The sequence below is a fragment of the Vicia villosa genome, linkage group LG5 (genome assembly GCF_029867415.1).
Source record: "Vicia villosa cultivar HV-30 ecotype Madison, WI linkage group LG5, Vvil1.0, whole genome shotgun sequence".
NCBI classification, from domain to species: Eukaryota; Viridiplantae; Streptophyta; class Magnoliopsida; order Fabales; family Fabaceae; genus Vicia; species Vicia villosa.
The window spans coordinates 145,941,768-145,959,780 of record NC_081184.1 but is presented as its reverse complement, the minus strand read 5'-3'; the positions used below and the strand labels follow the sequence as shown (position 1 = coordinate 145,959,780).

General features: G+C 31.1%; 2 protein-coding genes across 2 annotated transcripts; both read right to left on the bottom strand.

Moving 5' to 3' along the window:
• Window positions 1-591: 591 nt before the first annotated feature.
• Window positions 592-3,777, bottom strand: LOC131605676 (homeobox-leucine zipper protein HDG8-like). Its single transcript, XM_058878005.1, has 6 exons — window positions 2,485-3,777; window positions 2,231-2,332; window positions 1,931-2,140; window positions 1,347-1,781; window positions 1,165-1,254; window positions 592-1,032 (listed from the first exon to the last, which is right to left on the bottom strand). Exons 1-6 carry the CDS (start codon window positions 2,821-2,823, stop codon window positions 655-657), a joined length of 1,554 nt encoding a protein of 517 aa, XP_058733988.1. The 5' UTR covers window positions 2,824-3,777; the 3' UTR covers window positions 592-654.
• An 8,590-nt stretch (window positions 3,778-12,367) lies between these two features.
• Window positions 12,368-14,463, bottom strand: LOC131607683 (isoflavone 2'-hydroxylase-like). Its single transcript, XM_058879662.1, has 2 exons — window positions 13,485-14,463; window positions 12,368-13,207 (listed from the first exon to the last, which is right to left on the bottom strand). Exons 1-2 carry the CDS (start codon window positions 14,373-14,375, stop codon window positions 12,602-12,604), a joined length of 1,497 nt encoding a protein of 498 aa, XP_058735645.1. The 5' UTR covers window positions 14,376-14,463; the 3' UTR covers window positions 12,368-12,601.
• Between the last annotated feature and the right edge of the window lie 3,550 nt (window positions 14,464-18,013).

The following is an 18,013-nucleotide window of genomic DNA, read 5'->3' as shown; positions in this document are numbered from 1 at the left end:
TCTTTACCCAAAAGTTAAAAGTTGGACAATCATATTGACCCATGTTTCTTTCTTCTACTAGGAGACACATCATCCCTTGAGATATTTCCTATTTCTTCATCAATCCAAATAACAACCACAATACCATTATTTTTCACTTTAGTTTAATTTTTGTGGTACTTGAATATGCAGGGTAGACCCTAGCTTTAATATTTGGGAGGCCATTTCGTTTTTCTTGTTTCTTTTATTATACGATTTCCCTTTTTCTTCTAGTTTCATAAAGAGAAAAAAAACATTAGTAATTGTTGACCTCAAATGGTATTATTAAGAAGAAAATTTGTTTAATATTATAGAATCCATACATTATTTAGTTCTATTGATGAGAGAAAAGTTGTTTAATAAATCTCATACCAATTATTTACTTCAAGATACTTACTTGTTTTGGGAAAACTAATTTTCTTTTGTTTATTCTTCATTTAGCATTTCCAATTTTTGGTCATTGAAATGCATGTTTCCTAATCAAATATGATCACACTCATCAATATATTTGAAACATAACAATTTCCTAAACAAAGCATCAACAGTGACTTGCACAATCTTTAACCGAATGTTACCAAAATCTAAAACAATCTTAAACACATTGCTAATAACAAAAAGAATTACATAATGAAAATACTAATAATCACTACTACAGTTCAAAGCATCTCTGATTTTGTTCACGGCCGAGTTAACAAGCTTGTTTATCTTCTTCAACACCTTTAAGTCAGGATGACTCATTTCAGAATCTTTACTAATCAGCATCTGATAAGTTAGAGTTACAATCGAACCTTCGTACCATTTACCGACTTCTTTCCCGATATTGTGATCGGAAGGTCGCCCATCCCCCGATATGGTTAAACCAGACGGAAGAAGAGGCAACATGGAGCAATCTTCTCCTCTTATCGCGCAATTCATTGTATTTGTATCAATCGGACAATAAATCAAACCAGATTCCATAGCATGTGTGTAGCACTCTTGCAGAATCCTCATATCTTCATCTTTCATATTTAAAGTCTAAGATCACATGAACATATGAAAAATATATATAGTTAGATTCACTATAGGAAAAGTACTAATATCCAAGCTATGGTAATTAATCACATTAAGCATTTATTAATCTTTATGAAATTCTTAATTAGCAAGTACCTTGATAATTGAAGTGAAGTTTCCCGGATTGGTTCCATATGTTATCTGGTGAATTTCTTCGGCCGGATAACCTTCGCATAGAACATCCCACTGCGAGATCAATAAAAATATTAAAATTAATCATCAAATAAATATACTATAGATTAATTCAAGTTTATATTATAATAATCATAATAATTAACCTGAAATCTTTTACTACTATCTTTGAAGAAATCAAAGGCATGATCCGGAGAGCAAGATAACCAAAAGGTGAGAGACGCAGTAAGGATGACTCCATTTTCAGTGCCCGGATCAGTACACCTTCGAACACAGACCCTAACTCCATCACTATCCATTGTATTCAGCTTTGGAAAATCTGTGTTGGATGCCATATCCAAGGCTTCATAAAAGATTTTTAGCATTCGTTCTGCAAGTTTCATTACAATCCTTTTCCCTCCTGTGGTGATGTCAGTGGCAGATGTATTTGGAACTAAAGAGGTTGAAATTCTTTGACACATTCTTTCCATTGTTAAAAGCCATCTTTCAGCTCTATATCCATTGTTTCCACAAACTGGTTTTTCGAAGAATGTGTCGGTAGTTCGCTTATCGTCTACTTGAATATGTTCCACCCAAGTTACCTATATATAATAGACCAAAGTTAGAACATGAATAAATTAACATAAAATTTACATTACTAACAATGTATTTGAATCTCTACAGCAGATGCACCAGCTGCATTAATTGCACTGGTGGAGCTGTTGCAGAGATTCTTTCAATGGTTACTAACCCTGCAGGAGTTATTAGTAAGTTCTTGAATCATGCATCCGGAGGGAAACTTCCAAACATTTTGAAGACATGCGTCAAATACAGAACGGATTGACTGTGTTGACACATCAGTTATCACCCATGCATCTTTTTCAATCTGTTTACAGCTACGAAGGAACGAAGTGTGTCGAGTTGGAATCAATGGCGAAAGAATGTGCATTTTTGCATGCATCTGTATAATATTGAGTTTGAATTATCACCAACGGTTTCAAAGAAACTACATAGAAAAAATAAAAGTAATAAGGTGTTCAGGAAAATATACCAATTGCATAGCTCCATCGCGGCTTTCTGGCAAACCGGCCTCAAATACTTGTATCATATAAGCGGTTTTAACAATAGTTGGAAAAAGAGCAGTCCATTTTTTCTAAAAAAAATAGAGTAATGTAGTCACATATATTTAATTCTATATTTGCAACATGTAAATAGCCTTAATAGTATTAAATATATACTATCATTAAAAAATGTTCCAAAATAAGAAGAGGTTTTAGATCCTCTGCAACGACTGAACTACACTACATAGCCGTTTGTAACGGCTATGCAGTGTTGTGCAGCCGCTACAGATGATCTAAAACAATAAAGATTTATGAAAGTGCTAACCGAATCAAGGAACATGTCAACCAATTGTGCACCATCCATGCTCACAACTAGTGATTCCTTTGAGACCTCAATACGTGCATCAGGTCCATTTAAGACGCTGCTCTTTTTATACATCTTCTCATAAGTTTCGCGTTGAAGAACGAATCTGTCTGTCTTTGTTGACCTAAACCAGAACGGTTCATTCAATTTTATCAACCTTGTTAACTCCTCCAAAGCATTATTAGCAATCTCCATAATCATATTCTTCTCTGTTTCCATAGCTATGCTTAACGGATGAGGCAAATAACCACCAAAAATTCCAATATGAGATGGACCAATATCTTTATCAGCAGCAACAGGAACAACATCCTCATCAACGGTAGCAATGCGATTACCAGAAGCAAGATTAGGATCACGAACATCCTTATCAACAGTAGCAATGTGATTACCAGAAGCAAGATTAGGATAACGAACAACATCCTTATCAACTGTAGCAATGTGATTGCCAGAAGCAAGATTAGGATCACGAACAACATCCTTAATAACGGTAGCAATGCGATTACCAGAAGCAAGATTAGGATCACGAACAATACCCTTATCAACGGTAGCATTTCGATTACCAGAAGCAAGATTAGGATCACGAACAACATCCTTATCTACTGTAGCAATGTGACTACCAGAAGCAAGATTAGGATCGGGAACAACATCCTTATCAACTGTAGCAATGTGACTACCAGAAGCAAGATTAGGATCACGAACAACATCCTCATCAACGGTAGCAATGTGACTACCAGAAGCCGGATTAGGATCAGGAACAAGACCATGAACAGAAGTATCATGAAGAACATGATCCAAATTAGGAACATCTTCTGGGAACAACCAAGTCGAAACAACATCATCATAATATGTATCACCATAAGCTACAACATTTTGATCCTGTGCAATAGTAGTCGTAGTAGTAGTCGTCGTAGTAATAGCACGTAAATTTTGATCATTGGAAGAATTTACAACATGGGCAGTAACATCATCTTGAACAGTTTTTTCAGGTGCATGAGTAAGAGATGTCCCAGTTTCTTGAGATTCATGATGAGTCACAGCAAAACGGTTTTGGTCATAATCAGAAAAAGGAAAAGCAGGACCATTTTGATTTTGATCATTGACAGAAAAGGCTTGATCTGAAGAAGGTACAACATTAACGTCAGTATGATTTTCAACAACATGATTATTTTGATAACATGCAGTAAGGTGTGGTGCAACAGTGAAAATTTCTGTTGAAGAAATCACAATTTCGTTGGTTCTTTCTCTCAAACTTCCTTGTGAGAATGCTGTTGGAATTTTTCTCTTCCCTGTTCCTCTTCCTCTTCCTCTTCCTCCTCCTCCTCCTCTTCCTCCTTCTATTCCTCTTCCTCTCCCTCTCCCTCTCCCTCTGCCTCTTCCAGTAACATTGGTTACTCTCTCCTGCTCAAAAATATTTCATGAATAAATATTCACAATATCAATCATTTTATGCTTTTCGTTTTCAAAAAATGCAATCAATATATAGATATTTATATATACTCGCCTCTTGATGCAACACTTCATCTTGTTGCTGCAAATTTTGAGTAGCTAGTTGTGTCACTTCAGCTGGTAGAAGTTCCTGGCAATTAGATGAGCAAGTTAATATATTCATTTTGTTTTTAAATAAATAAGAAAATAATATTTTATATATATATATATATATATATATATATATATATATATATATATATATATATATATATATATATATATATATATATATATATATATATATATATATTATACCTTTATCTGGTTTGGGTTTTTTTGAAACATATGCTTGAATTGTTCAATATGTGGACATTGATGGGGCATTCTTGATTTAAAAAAAAAAAAAACTAGTTAGTTTAGATAAATAAAAAGTATAATCAATTTATGTACATTAAATTAAAATAATTGAGTTGATAATTACAAATATTCACTTGTTCTATTTTAAAAGTGAAATTATAATAAAGTCATCAATATATCTATGGATTTCTTCAAATAGTCAATATAAATCATGTCAAGTTAAAGTAAAAGAACATTTAAAATAAAATCTATAGTGATTAAATAAAAGGGATGTGTCATTTAAGTCATATAACTCAGCACCCTTTTAACAAAATCAATAATTAAGATCAGCCTTTTAGGGCTATTTTAGAAGAAAAAAAACATGAAAGCTTGTTCAAAGCTTACAAAGAAAGGCATGAAATGGATTTCATATGATGTGTATGCATATGGGGAAAGAAAGCATTGGGATAAATCTTAACTTAGAATAGAAAAATTAGGGATAGAGAAAGGTGAGTGTCAAAGAAACTAGAATAGAATAAAAAGGTGAGTGTCAAAATCATTGGGATTTATCTAAGGATAGAATAGAAAAATTATAGATATAAAAGAAAAAAACTAAATTAAAACAAAATAAAATTGAAGAAAGTCTAATAGTCAAAGTATTCATAATTAAAATAGATGAATAAACAAATATTCTATCTTTAAGATATCAATGATTTAAATCTTATACACTCGATTATAAGGTGCAACGATCTTAAATATGGTTGGATCCGATTTTTTTATGGCCGTGTGTCATAGATCAGATATATACAATAAAACGAGACATACGATTTATCCATTCAATCTTTAAAAAAATTCACAAAAAAATAAAAATAAAAAATTGTGGTGGAGCATTAGTGGATTATTGAGCTTACCCTTCAAATCTTGCTGCTTGCTCTTGAGTGTGAGAAGATTGAATATTTTGTTTCTTATTCTTTTGATTTGTAGCTTCTTCATTGTATTGTTCAAAATTGATATTGATGGACCCACCAGGAGGAAGCTTTGAAAAATCCATTCTTTCAATCTTTGAAAGAAATGTATCTTCAAAACTAACCCTTTTTGTATTTTCTACTCTCTTATGATTTTGTATTTGATGAATTTTGTGAAGTCTCACAATGTTAATTTATAGACAGCTTTTACACATTAGCAATTAATGGGTTTTTGTAACTAATAAATTAATTGATGGCCATTTTTGACAATCAAAAAGGTTTTATTTGTTAACTCTTTTACTTTAAAAAACATCATTTTTTGTCTATTATGCTAATTTTATTTTTATTATTTCTTAAAAGATATTTGACATATTTTTAGGCACAACCAATAAAAAGTGAAAAAAATTGACATTTATTAAAAATTTAATTTCGTTTTTAATTGCTATCATGAGGTGGTTGCTTTAACGGAGGAGAGAGACAATTTTATTTTAATTTTTTAATTAATAAAAAGTATAATTGGTTGTGTGTAAATCTATGTGTTATGATTGTGTCCATATAAGAATTGTTCAATTAATTATTAGTAATAACAAATGTTAAAAAATTTCCTAAAAAAAACAAAAAAAAACCTTTTAATTTATTTCGTTGAAACTTTTAGTAAATAGTATTTAGTTATAATAATTTTTCATTGATGCTAAATAACTTTTATCAAATAAAAATGTGTTTGTCTATTGATTTAAAGACCATTTGTACCGAAAAAAAAAGTTGTGCGTAATATAAAAATTCTCTAATATTATCTATCAGAATAGAGAATTTCTATGGTACATGTGTCAAATTAACATATTTTGGTCTAATTGTTTTTTGAATTAATAAATAAATAAGTTCTTATTTAATATTCTTTTAAATATTGCAATAAATAAATATTATTGAAGTCTAAGCAAAAAAACAAATCCAAAACTTTTTACTGCAAAATAACATTAATATATAACTTTTTATAATTTATTAATATATCTCCAACAAAATAACATTAATATATATCTTTTAGAATTTATTAATATATCCCCGTCCCTAGTTATAATACCATTCAAAATGATTCATAGGTATTAAGAAAAGTTGTAATGATAAATTTGTCAAAAAGTTTACATATTTTTTCTTCAATTATTAAAATTATAAGAGATAAATATAATTTACATTTTCCAAAAAAAAAATTTAACGTAAAAATATTTTTATAAGGAAATAATTTAATGCATGTTGAATTTTGCAAAAAAAGTCTTATATTAAGAGACTTAGAAAAGGTGGTTTTTATATTAATTATGAACAAAATGCATCCTCATTGCTATAACCAGTGGCTTGACAACGTGACTTTTTATGTAAAATTCTAGATTTTTGAATTTGAATTATGATCATCGCATGTTTTCTTCTTGCATGTACTTATTAGGGTATGTATTGGTCACTAAGCTAATAGAAAACAATAATTAAAAATAAAATGTTTAATATATTTTTTTAAAAAAATAAAGAACACTAGCTTATATAATTTTTGACAAAATAAAAAAAAAATTGTATAATTTTTATCATTATACTTTCTCAATGTAAATTAGATTCATGCATTTGTTAAGGATTTAATATATAAGAAAAACTAAATTTGTCAAAAGAAAAATAAATTATAATGATTATTCTGTTTAACCCCCGTTTTACCATGGTAGTAACTGATAACGACTGAGTGACTAATAAGGTAAGAATTTAAGTAAGGAAAGTCAAAATATTTGTACAAGAAAAATACCATGTACGTTTGAAAAATACCATGTACGTATGAAAAATACCATGTATGTATAGCTGGTTTCAAAGGCTTCCATATACAAAAAACGCAGAAAAAGAATAATTTAAGGAGTGAGTTCACGTGTATCAGCTGCAAGTTATACAAATGAAAAACAATTCTGAGTTTTTTGAAGTAAGTTTTTTTGTTAAAATAGATTAATGTAAATCTGAGTTAATTAATAAATGAGAAAATGAGTGATGCACTGATAGTGTAAAATATTTTTACACTGTCAACCAATCACCACCATGTATTCAATTAAACCATTCTTTTGTTTAAAAAATAATTTAATGACATGGAAAATTAATAACTTTCTATTGAAGGAAAGTGTAAAACTATTTTACAACTGTCAGTGCACTACCTTTTAACTCTTAATAACTTTGATGTAAAAACTAATTTTAGAATAAAAAATATCTAAATTATAACTTTATGTTAAAAATATTTGATATAAAAACTCGAAACAAATAATAAACGGTAAATCTAGAATAAAACTATAGTATTGCAAGCGCAAAATCTGTCAGATGAGCTCCGGAATCCACTAGATAAAGTTAATTTTGAATTTTATGATAATAAAATATAATACTTATGGTCACGCCAAATATCTTTAAATAAAAGAAATAAAAAAAATCTTAATAGCCTTAAAGAGACCCTAATGAGCTTTTAAAATGATTTCTGATACGCGCAGTCAGCTTTTCTACATCAATCTCTTCCACCTTTGAAGAACTCGACCCCGGGTTCTCTTCTTGATTAAGAGTTTTATCTGCTTGATATTCATGAATGTCAACAGCGTTAAAGGTATTGGATATGTTTATTGCATTCAGGATAGCTACTACATAAGCATTATCATTGATCTTTTTGATCACTTTGAACATGCCTTATATGTGTGGCTGCAGCTTGCTGTAAGTACTAATCAGAAATCTCTCTTTGTGTAAAAACACCATCACATCGCCTCATACATTGAAAATTTTGACTCTCTTACGTTTGTCAGAAGCTACTTTATTCTTCTGCCTAGTAGCCTCTAACTTAGCTGCTTTATTGTGATATTGATTATGCTAAAGGCAGACTAGAGAGAAAAAACACTTCTCTAAGCTGTTAGTTTTTGGGAGATAAGTTGATCTCATGCATGGTCAAACAAAATTCACAGTGAGAAATATCCAAGAACTCATCAATACTCGAAATGGTAGTGATAATGGTTTTTTCTTTCAAACTGTGCTACACTTTTTCCTTATTCTTTTTGGTTCAGATTTCTCTAGCTTTGTTTTCTACAACACCATCAACTAGATGTGTGGGTCTATTTTCTTATAACACTCAAGTTATCATTATTCACCCCCTCTTTAAAGATTTTTATCTTCTCTTTGCACAAAACATACCCCCTCCGTTAAAGGATGAAGTTCTGTTTAGTAAATCGTTTTAAGTCATTTTTGCCTCGTGAAACGATTAGTCTTATAACAAAAATTATGAACCAAATGACTCTAAACACAAGAGAGATGGGTGAATTATAATACTCATATTTCAAAAATGTGCTTATAAATGTTCTTTGATTCAAAAATATTTATTTTAGCAAAGATGAAATAACGGAATAATAGAAAAGAAAAGAGACAGCAAAAGAAAAAGTGAAATAATAGAAAAGAGAAAACACAGAAAACTAAATAGCAAAATAAATACTAGTACTAACACAAACAAAAAAAGAAAAAAAAATAGAAAATCATACAAGATATTTGTTTCAATTCGTTTTCAAGAGTTTCTCATTAAGATTTCAATAAAATTATCTTGAGTTTCTTCGGCATGATCAATACAAATAATTGTACAAATTTACAATACAAAAATGAATTACAACTAAGTTAACTATTTTTAATTAATTAACAAACTAACATCCTTTTACCAACTAACAATTAGTCCTTCCATATCTATAAATTTTGTAGATATATTTTCAATCAATTAATGTTATGTCATTTTATATTACAAAAAAAGTGTGTAATGGAAGAGTCAGTATCAAAGAGTATTGTGCGATACAACTCTATGCAAAGGAAGGCTAACTAAAATTATAAAATTGGTTGGATATTGGGTTAACAAAGATAAAGTTGGAGTCTTTTATTATTGTTTATCGTGATGACAATTTGGTTTTGTTGTTTTGCTAATGAATGTATTAACTAAAAGAGAATACCAACTTAAATCTATACCTTTAAAAACAACCAATAAAAAGTAAAAAAATTAAAATTTATTTAAAATTTTATTTTATTTTTAATTACTATTATGGGTGGTTGGTTTAATGGAGGAGAGAGACAATTTTATTTTAATTTTTTAATTAATAAAAAAAATATAATTGATTGTGTATACATTCATATGTTATGGTTATGTTCATAGGGGTGTTCATGGATGTGAGTCGACCCACGAATTCGCGAATCCAAACCGAACCAACCCATAAATTATCCGAACCCATTCATTTACGGATATACCCAACCCACCACGCAATAACCCATATAGTTTTGGTTTGGGTATCGGGTTTGAGTTTTGCAATCCGCAGACCCGTTGACCCAACCCATTGATGTTACATTAGTAATTTCTTTTTTTCATTATTATTTTAAATAAAAATATAAATTATTATCTCAGTTTAACCATAATTTTTCCAAAAAAGCTTTATTCTCCACCAATAATACTAGTAAATCAATAAATTTACGTAATTCTAAAACTAAATGTTGTTTCTTATTTTCTTTTATATCATTTTCAACTTACGTATTTTACAAAAATAATGTGACTTGTGAAATTTTATATTATTATGTAGTGTTATGTCATGTTTATGAATATTATTAGATATTATATGATGTGCTTCATCCATTTTGTGTGTTAGAAATGAGTATAAATGTATTGAATTGTATTACAGTATTTTAAATAAAAAAAATCTATTATTTTTTTAATTTAAAACACAACCCACGAATCCAACGCAACCCATAAATGAACGAGTCGGTTCGGAGTGGTTTTGATAATGAAATTGTGGGTCTGACGACGAACCCAACCCATTAAAATTTGAATGGGTTGAGTAACGGATTAGGTCAAACTCAGTCCAACCCAACTCACATACACCCCTACATATAAGTATTTTCCTTAAATAAATAAATAAATAAATAATAATAGTTTCTTTTGATTGTGATTAGCAAATTTAAATAAGAAAAATGCTAGTTTAATTTAAAAAGGAACAATTGTTTGTTACGAAAGCATCGCAAACGACGTGACACACCCTACTCGCGTTTAATTTTTTTTAATTCTTATTTATTCAATTCAAAAATTTTGGATGAAATTATCTTTAATACAAAATGCTTTAAAATAGTAGACAATTATATTATTTAAGAAATAATTAAAAATTAAATAGTAGTATGTAATTTTTTGTTTAAATACTGTTCATATATTGAAAAAGAAGAACAGAATACAACCAGAATAAAAAAAGGGAAGTTAAGTTAACCTCATCAAAAGCATCAAACCTAAAGAAATAGTAGTAAGTAATTAGTTGAAAGGTACATATTGCTCATTTTTTATGCTGAATAAAGAAGTTATCTTATTTAACTTTTTTTTTCTTGCAAACGTTTCTCTCTCTTATTATGATTTGATGTTAGAATTGTTCTTATATAATTTGTGATGATTGCTATGTTGAATAAAAATAATTTAAAGGATAATAATATTTAATTTTAGTATGTTGACTTTATAATAGTACAGTTAAAGTCATGTGATCTTACCTTATTACAATGTATAGTCTTGGTTTGCAATAAATCGGACCAATTATTAAATCGGTAAGGATACTGGGTCACTGATTTATTGGTTGAACCATTAGGTCATTGGTCGAACCGTATGACTAAATCGGATTAAACTGGATAACTCGATTAAATAAACCGGTTTCTATTGTAATACTATATATTTATTAAATCGGTCGAACCAGATGACTTAGTCTATAAAAAACACCTACAAAATTTTACAATTTTAAAATATCATAATTTGACATGTTTATTTTTTATTCAAATTCTAAATATAATCATCACTCACAACAAAATAATACCAAATATAAATTTAAATAAATTTTAAACCAAGTCTAATTGTAAACAGGGAAAAGTTGTTCCAAATAAGGTTTGACTAAATCTAATTATATTTTAATTATATTTTTTATAAAAAAATCATGAAAATCACATCGTTTTGTGCGAAAAAATAGTATGCATTTGAACCACTAGTTTTCTAAAACTGCTAGTTCATCGGTTTTTTCTGGTTTTGGCTGAATCTCATCGGTTCAATAGCATATCTGGTCCAGCAATCAGACCAGACCGGTGATCCCTCTGGTTTCTGGTATGACCGATCCGACCGGTTCGATCCAGTTTTTAAAACACTGGTGGCAAGGTACTCCGATGTCAACGTGAGAAAGAGATTAAGCAGAGCGCAAGTACAATAGCAAAGGTTTAGAGTGAGAATAATAAATATCTGACCCACTAGTGAAAAAAGATATTTATAATCCCCAGCGATGGGCCAAAGTCTCCATACTGTGCTGGATGCCTAGATTCCAAGATGGAGATTGCCAGTATCTACCTGTGTAGTGGAGACCAGCACGTGGTCCCTGTCTTGGGTCAACCGCTCCGAAGTTTCATGGGAGACACAGTCTTCTCGAAAGTGCGTAGACTCCGTGATATTCGAAGGATTGAAGGTGGAGGAATCCTACGAGGAGGAGGGTCCCCGAGGGGACGGACAACTGGACGCCCTCATGTATTATACCTTCCCATAGCCCTGTGGGTGCTCCTGCTCCGAAGACCCGCCTGCCCGAAGCGTTGGTGGACTTGTACGGTTTTTGTCAAGTGAGGTCCGTGCTCGATAGTCGACCAAGTGCTATCTTATACGAGCAGGAGCTCAATTGGATCTTTTCTTTGATTAGGTTGAATTTGAGCCTTGCATTATATTTGAACTAAGTGTCGGCTCAGTCCAGAATATCATATAATATTTGCTTAAGATTAAAATTAATGCGTAATTAGTAATTTTTTTTATAAGTAATAGAATAAATATTAATAGAGTATAAGAGATATCGTGGTTTACATAAACTATTTTAAACATAGAAGATCTAATAAATTTTTGCACAAAATATTAAAAATCTTCCCGATAAATTAGTAGCACCTATAAATTTTTTGGTCATTGTAAACTAAAATATATATACAATTTGTGATTAATTTTATATTTAAATTATCTTAAAGATGAAATTTCTACTGGCAAAATAGGTCCAATCACCACTAAACCAACTAACAATTGGTAACCTAGATATATTTGATGCAAGAAAATGTTTGATTTTTATTTTAATTATATACACAATAATATAAATGAACGGTTGGGATAGATTTTGGAGTAATTGTTTAGAGTATTTTATTTTATTTGAATTTACACATTCATCTTATTCTTTAATAAACTCCACAGGACAAATACTAATTTCAACAATTACTTACTCCACAAGATTCTTGATAACTGGACGAGCTTTACACGAAGCCTTTAACGGAACTGATCTAGACAAAGTAAACCCACTTTCCTCACTCATATCAATCTCTTTGTTACCCACTTTTTTCCATTCAAAACACTGAATCAATAAACCCAAAGTCAAGCTTATTGCACGCATAGCCAACACTTCACCTGGACAAGCCCTTCTTCCCATCCCAAACGCAATCAACTTCTCCAACTCTCCTTCTTTCTCAAACCTCTCAGGCTTGAAACTTGTCGCTTCACTCCAACTTTGAGGGTCTCTATGAATGGCCCAAGCATTGATCAACACTATGGTGTCTCCTGGCACTTTGTATCCTCCGATAATACAATTGTCTGAAGAGGAGTGTGGTAGTGATAATGGAGCAGGAGTGTACAACCTAAGTGTCTCGTAGATGATGTTTTTAAGGTAAGAGAGTTTTGGTAGGTCGGTTTCATCCAGCAAACGATCTTGGCCTACGTGAGTTTCAAGTTCATGTCTGGCCTTCTCTAGCACCTCTGGATTGGTCAATACACAAGATAATGCCCACTCTAATGTTACAGCTGATGAGTCTGTTCCAGCAAGAAGCATACCCTACAACATGACCAAATCAACTTAACAAGAAAAATGATTTTTAAAAAAATACTATAAAACAGACACTCTGACACAGACACAGAATGCCATACAGACAATCTAGTCTGCAAAATGTGTTTAATTAATTAAAATTCTGTGATTGGTTGTGTGCAAAACAATTTCTTAAGTATGTGTCCACCTAAGAATTTTCCTCATTTCAGATAGAAAGATGCTTTCTACTAGAGGTGTCTATGCTCCGTAAAAAAGTGTATAAATTAGCATAGAAAATTATTATTACCAGAGCAAGACCTTTGATGATTTGATCGGTATAATACTCAGGTTGTGATTCTTGCAAACTCAAAAGATGATCTATCATAGTATTCGTATGCTGATTTTTGTTGCGATGTTCTTGAATGAGTCCTCTCAAAAACGTATCAGTTTTGCTACTAATCTTCTTCAACCTCTTCTCCAAGTTTTCATAGTCAATCAACCTAAGTATTGGCAAGAAATCATTCTTATTATTAGCTCCCGACAATTTCAACAAATCAGACACCATGGCTCTAAACTCCTTTGCTTCTTCCATATCCGTCACATCACAATCATCTCCATAGTATCTTTTACCCGAAATCATTCTCATTATGTTATTGAAAGTCATGTCAAAGAATCTAGACCTGAGTTCCACTTCGACGAAACCCTTAGACGAATCATCGGCTAACTTTTTTACAAGTCTCCGAGTTTCGTCCCTTCGGATTTCGGAGGAGCTACTGATACGGTGGTTCGAAAGAACATCGGTCACAGTGATGCGACGGAGGTTTCGCCAATGTTCGCCGTAGGGTGAAGATCCTAAGGTGGTAGAGTTGTAGAAGATGTATTTTCCGGAGAGAAAACGTGGTCTATTTGCTAGGACAACATCGTTTTTTGTAAAACATTCTTGGACTAAAGAAGGTGAAGAGACAACAACAACAAGACGTGAACCAAACCAAAGAGAAATAACATCGCCGTATTTGTTGGATAATTCTTTGAAGGTGTGGTGGAGGGGGCGTTTTAGGTGGTGGAGGTTGCCAATTATGGGAAGAGAAAGTGGTCCTGGTGGAAGGTTTTTGAATTTTCTTGATTTGAAGAGAAGGTTGAGAGAGTAAAATAGAACAAGATAGAAGAGAGTGTAGGAAAGGAGTGAAAGGGTGTCCATGGCTCTTGATGTGGTTTTGTCTAGTGACTCTCAAATGCTTATATATTGTATTCACCTTGCAATTGGGTCATAAGAGTAGGGAAAATGAAAAGGGATGTAAGCAAAGTTTTTCTACACTTGTTAGTTTTGTTTTATAAATAGAAAATTATTTGTTGTCAATTTCATTGCATCATATTATGATACCATTATCTTAAAATTTAGGACTTGATTTTAAAAAATAAGTATGACTATTATGATTATCAAAACAATGACCTACAGAACATGTTTGAAAAAGTATTATGCCAAAAAAATATTTGGTTATTTAAAGATCTTGTTTTTCTCACAATGAATAATAATGATAAGAAAGAAATACAATAATAATAAATAATACTAGTAGTACATTTTTTATTCATCTTGTATTAATGTAATTGCTAAGGGGTCATAGCAGGAGGGGAAATGAAAATGGCGTATGTAAGCAAAGACTTTCTACACTTGCTAGTTTTGTTTCATAAATAGAAAATTATTTGTCTTCAATTTTCATTACATCAATAATATCATTACTTTTAAAATTCAAATGATTTTAAAAAGTAAGTATGACTATCATTGTAATGAAAAAAATAGGTTAAATTACTCCTCCCAGTATCCTTTAAGTTATTTAATTGTAATAGTTTGGTCCTTCATGTTATTTTCGCTACAACTATGTCCTTTATGTTATCAAATGTGTACATCATTATCCTTTTTTAACCAAGAAAATATGCTGATTGTGGATGCAATTATTTTGAGGGATGTAAAAATGATGAAGTGCTTCCAAAAACACAATAATCAACATTTCTAAATGATTAAAATGAGAGAAAAAGGAGGCAGATATCACCCAAAAGGACCAAGTTGTTACAAAAAAAACTTGAAGGACCAAACTATTACAATTAAATAACTTAAAGCACCTTGGGAGTAATTTAACCAAAAAAGTATGATAGAAATAAACTTAAAAATAATTAAAGATTTAATTTAATATATTGTGCAAATATCAACATGGTGTTGAGTAAGCGACATTGAGATAACTATTTGACTATGCTCACAACTGTGGATGCTTTTAATCTATTTAGATCGATCAACCATACTACAAGACTACAAGAGAGGTGAGGGTGAGATGTCCAATATCAATTTCTTTGTAGATTGAGTTTATAGGAGGTCAGACCCTAGAGTGTAACAAGGTGATCCCACTAATACGTAAAAGTCATTTCACAACGGTTGGAAAAGGGATACCACCACAATTAACCAACCATTGTAAGGTATGAGTGGTTGTAAGTATGATGCTTTCCACCATGGTCGTTTGACCGTAATTATAAACTAGATAGTATGATACCTATCACAATGGTTACTTTAAACAATCGTTGTGATATTATTCACGCTTAACATTTAACAATGGTTGTGCTAAAAAAAATTGTGATATATACATTGAGTTTATTATAAATTATGTGAAATGTTTATTTCACCAATGCTCACAAAATATATAACCTTTTAATCTGATTTAGAACGTAGTAATATGACAAATTAAGTTATATTAGAAGAACAAGTTGCACCGCTAAATGCTAGACAAGAATTCTCCAGTCCACTATCTGCATGTTGCTCTTTAACGGTTAGATTTTGTTTCAATGCTCCTAGTTCTTCAACTCTCATTCCATCACCTCTAGTTCATTTTGCAAAATATTATTTATTTTGCAAACAAAATTATAGGTGGAGAAATGAGTGGTTGAAGAACTAGAAGCATTAAACCAAGTTCTAAGCGTTAAAATGAGAAATGCAGGGTGAATTCTTTACGTATTAGAGTTGGGGGACTGGGTTTATACTCGGCAGTAGTAACTGCCTCATATGTGTTTGTTATGAGTTTGTTGAGTTTTATCAATTATAAATATGTATCTCTTATGTTATTGTGAGTGAGACAATTTTAAAACTTTAGAGCAGAAGGGGTAAATAATGGTTTAGGATTTAGGGAAACCTTTTACATTTATTTAGAAGGATTAAACACTACTTCTTAACAACTTCGGTTTGTGTGATAACCATATTGAGAGTTTGAGAGATTGGAAAACACTTGGGTAGAAAATAGATTTTGTTCTTGAAAAATTTGAAGGATATTTTCTTGCAACTCAATTATAATCTCTTGTAACAAGTTTTGAAGTATACTGAATTAGAGAGATGCTTTCTCCTCGAGATGTAGATCATTTTATCAAATTGGATAAACAAACCTTTTGTGTTTGTCGCCTTCTTTTATTTCTTCTGCTAAGTTAACTCATAGTATTATTGGTTATTATTAATTAAGGTCATTTATTTTGGTTGCCAATATATTTTGTTCCCACATATTAAATTTCTTGATGTGAATTGAATCTTAGAATTTTACAACAAGTAGCACCCACCGTGGGGCAAAGGGGTATTGTTTACAAGTGAACATCATGGTTAAATGGGGTATCACAAAATTTTCTGGAGACAACGATTTTGGGTTATGGAAAGTAAAGATGCAAGAAATCTTAACTCAAGAGAAGTGTATTTAAGACTTTAAGGGTGAGGCATCAAAGCCTGCATGCCTTACTAAAGCACAAAAGATATAGATGATGGATAAGGCCAATAGTGCCATTATCTTATGCCTCAGAAGTAAATTTCTAAGGGAAGTCGTCAAAGAGTAGACTACTGCTTTGAATTGGGCAAAAATTGAATCATTGTATATTACCAAGTCTTTAGCTTACATGTCATGTCTGAAACAACAACTTTATACATTCTAAATGATGGGGAACAAATTCATAGTGGAGAAGTTGACATAATTTCACAAGATTATTGATGATGCTGAGAATATTGAGGTAAAATTTGATGACGAGGACAAGACTCTTCTCTTGCTAAACTCATTACCTAGATTATTTGAGCACTATAAGGATGTCCTTCTTTATGGTAAGGAAGGTATTATTACTTTGGGTGAAGTCTAGATAGTGGTGAATTCCAAAGAATTTTCAAAGGAAAAAGATTTGAAGATTGATGATAGTGGTGAAGGCTTTAGTGTTTCAAGAAGAGAAAGTGGGCGTATAGGGATGTCCAAATCAAAAAGGTTTCAAAAATCAAAGGTAGAATATTGTAATTGTCAAAAAATTGGTCACTTCAAAAAGGATTGTCTTGAGAAAAAGGACAATGATGATTCTGCTCAAGTTGTGGTTGCTTTAGATAAGGATGGTTATGAAAGCGTTGATGCACTAGTGGTATCAAGTTTGAATATTGAAGATAGTTGGGTCTTAGACTCAAGTTTCTCTTATCACATGTGTCCAAGAAAATAATACTTTGAGACTTTGAAGTTGGAGCAAGGTTGACTAGTTCTCCTTCGTAACAATAAGGCTTGTAAAGTTCATTGTATTAGTACAGTCTCACACAAAATGTTCGATGATCGTGAGTTTCTTCTTCACAACGTGAGGTATATTCCTTCAGCATAAATTGAAGAGTTGCTCTCTCCCAAAAGCGTAAATTATTTGTTCGAACTAGGTAAACAATATTTTTGTGTTTCTCGCCTTCTTTTATCTTGTGCCAAATTAATTCATTGTATTATTGGTTATTATTGGTGAAGGCCATTTATTTCTGTTGTCTTTGTTCTTTATTTCCACATATTAAATTCCTTGATGTGAATT

Bases quoted from the DNA above. Each gene is read 5' to 3' on its own strand.
- LOC131605676 (XM_058878005.1), bottom strand. From the start codon at position 2,823: ATGGAAACAGAGAAGAATATGATTATGGAGATTGCTAATAATGCTTTG. The intron at 1,255-1,346 runs GTTAATTATTAT...TTGATCTCGCAG, and splicing joins ATAGTAGTAAAAGATTTCAG to TGGGATGTTCTATGCGAAGG. The intron at 1,033-1,164 runs GTACTTGCTAAT...ATGTGATCTTAG, and splicing joins ACTTCACTTCAATTATCAAG to ACTTTAAATATGAAAGATGA.
- LOC131607683 (XM_058879662.1), bottom strand. From the start codon at position 14,375: ATGGACACCCTTTCACTCCTTTCCTACACTCTCTTCTATCTTGTTCTA. The intron at 13,208-13,484 runs GTAATAATAATT...GTCATGTTGTAG, and splicing joins TCATCAAAGGTCTTGCTCTG to GGTATGCTTCTTGCTGGAAC.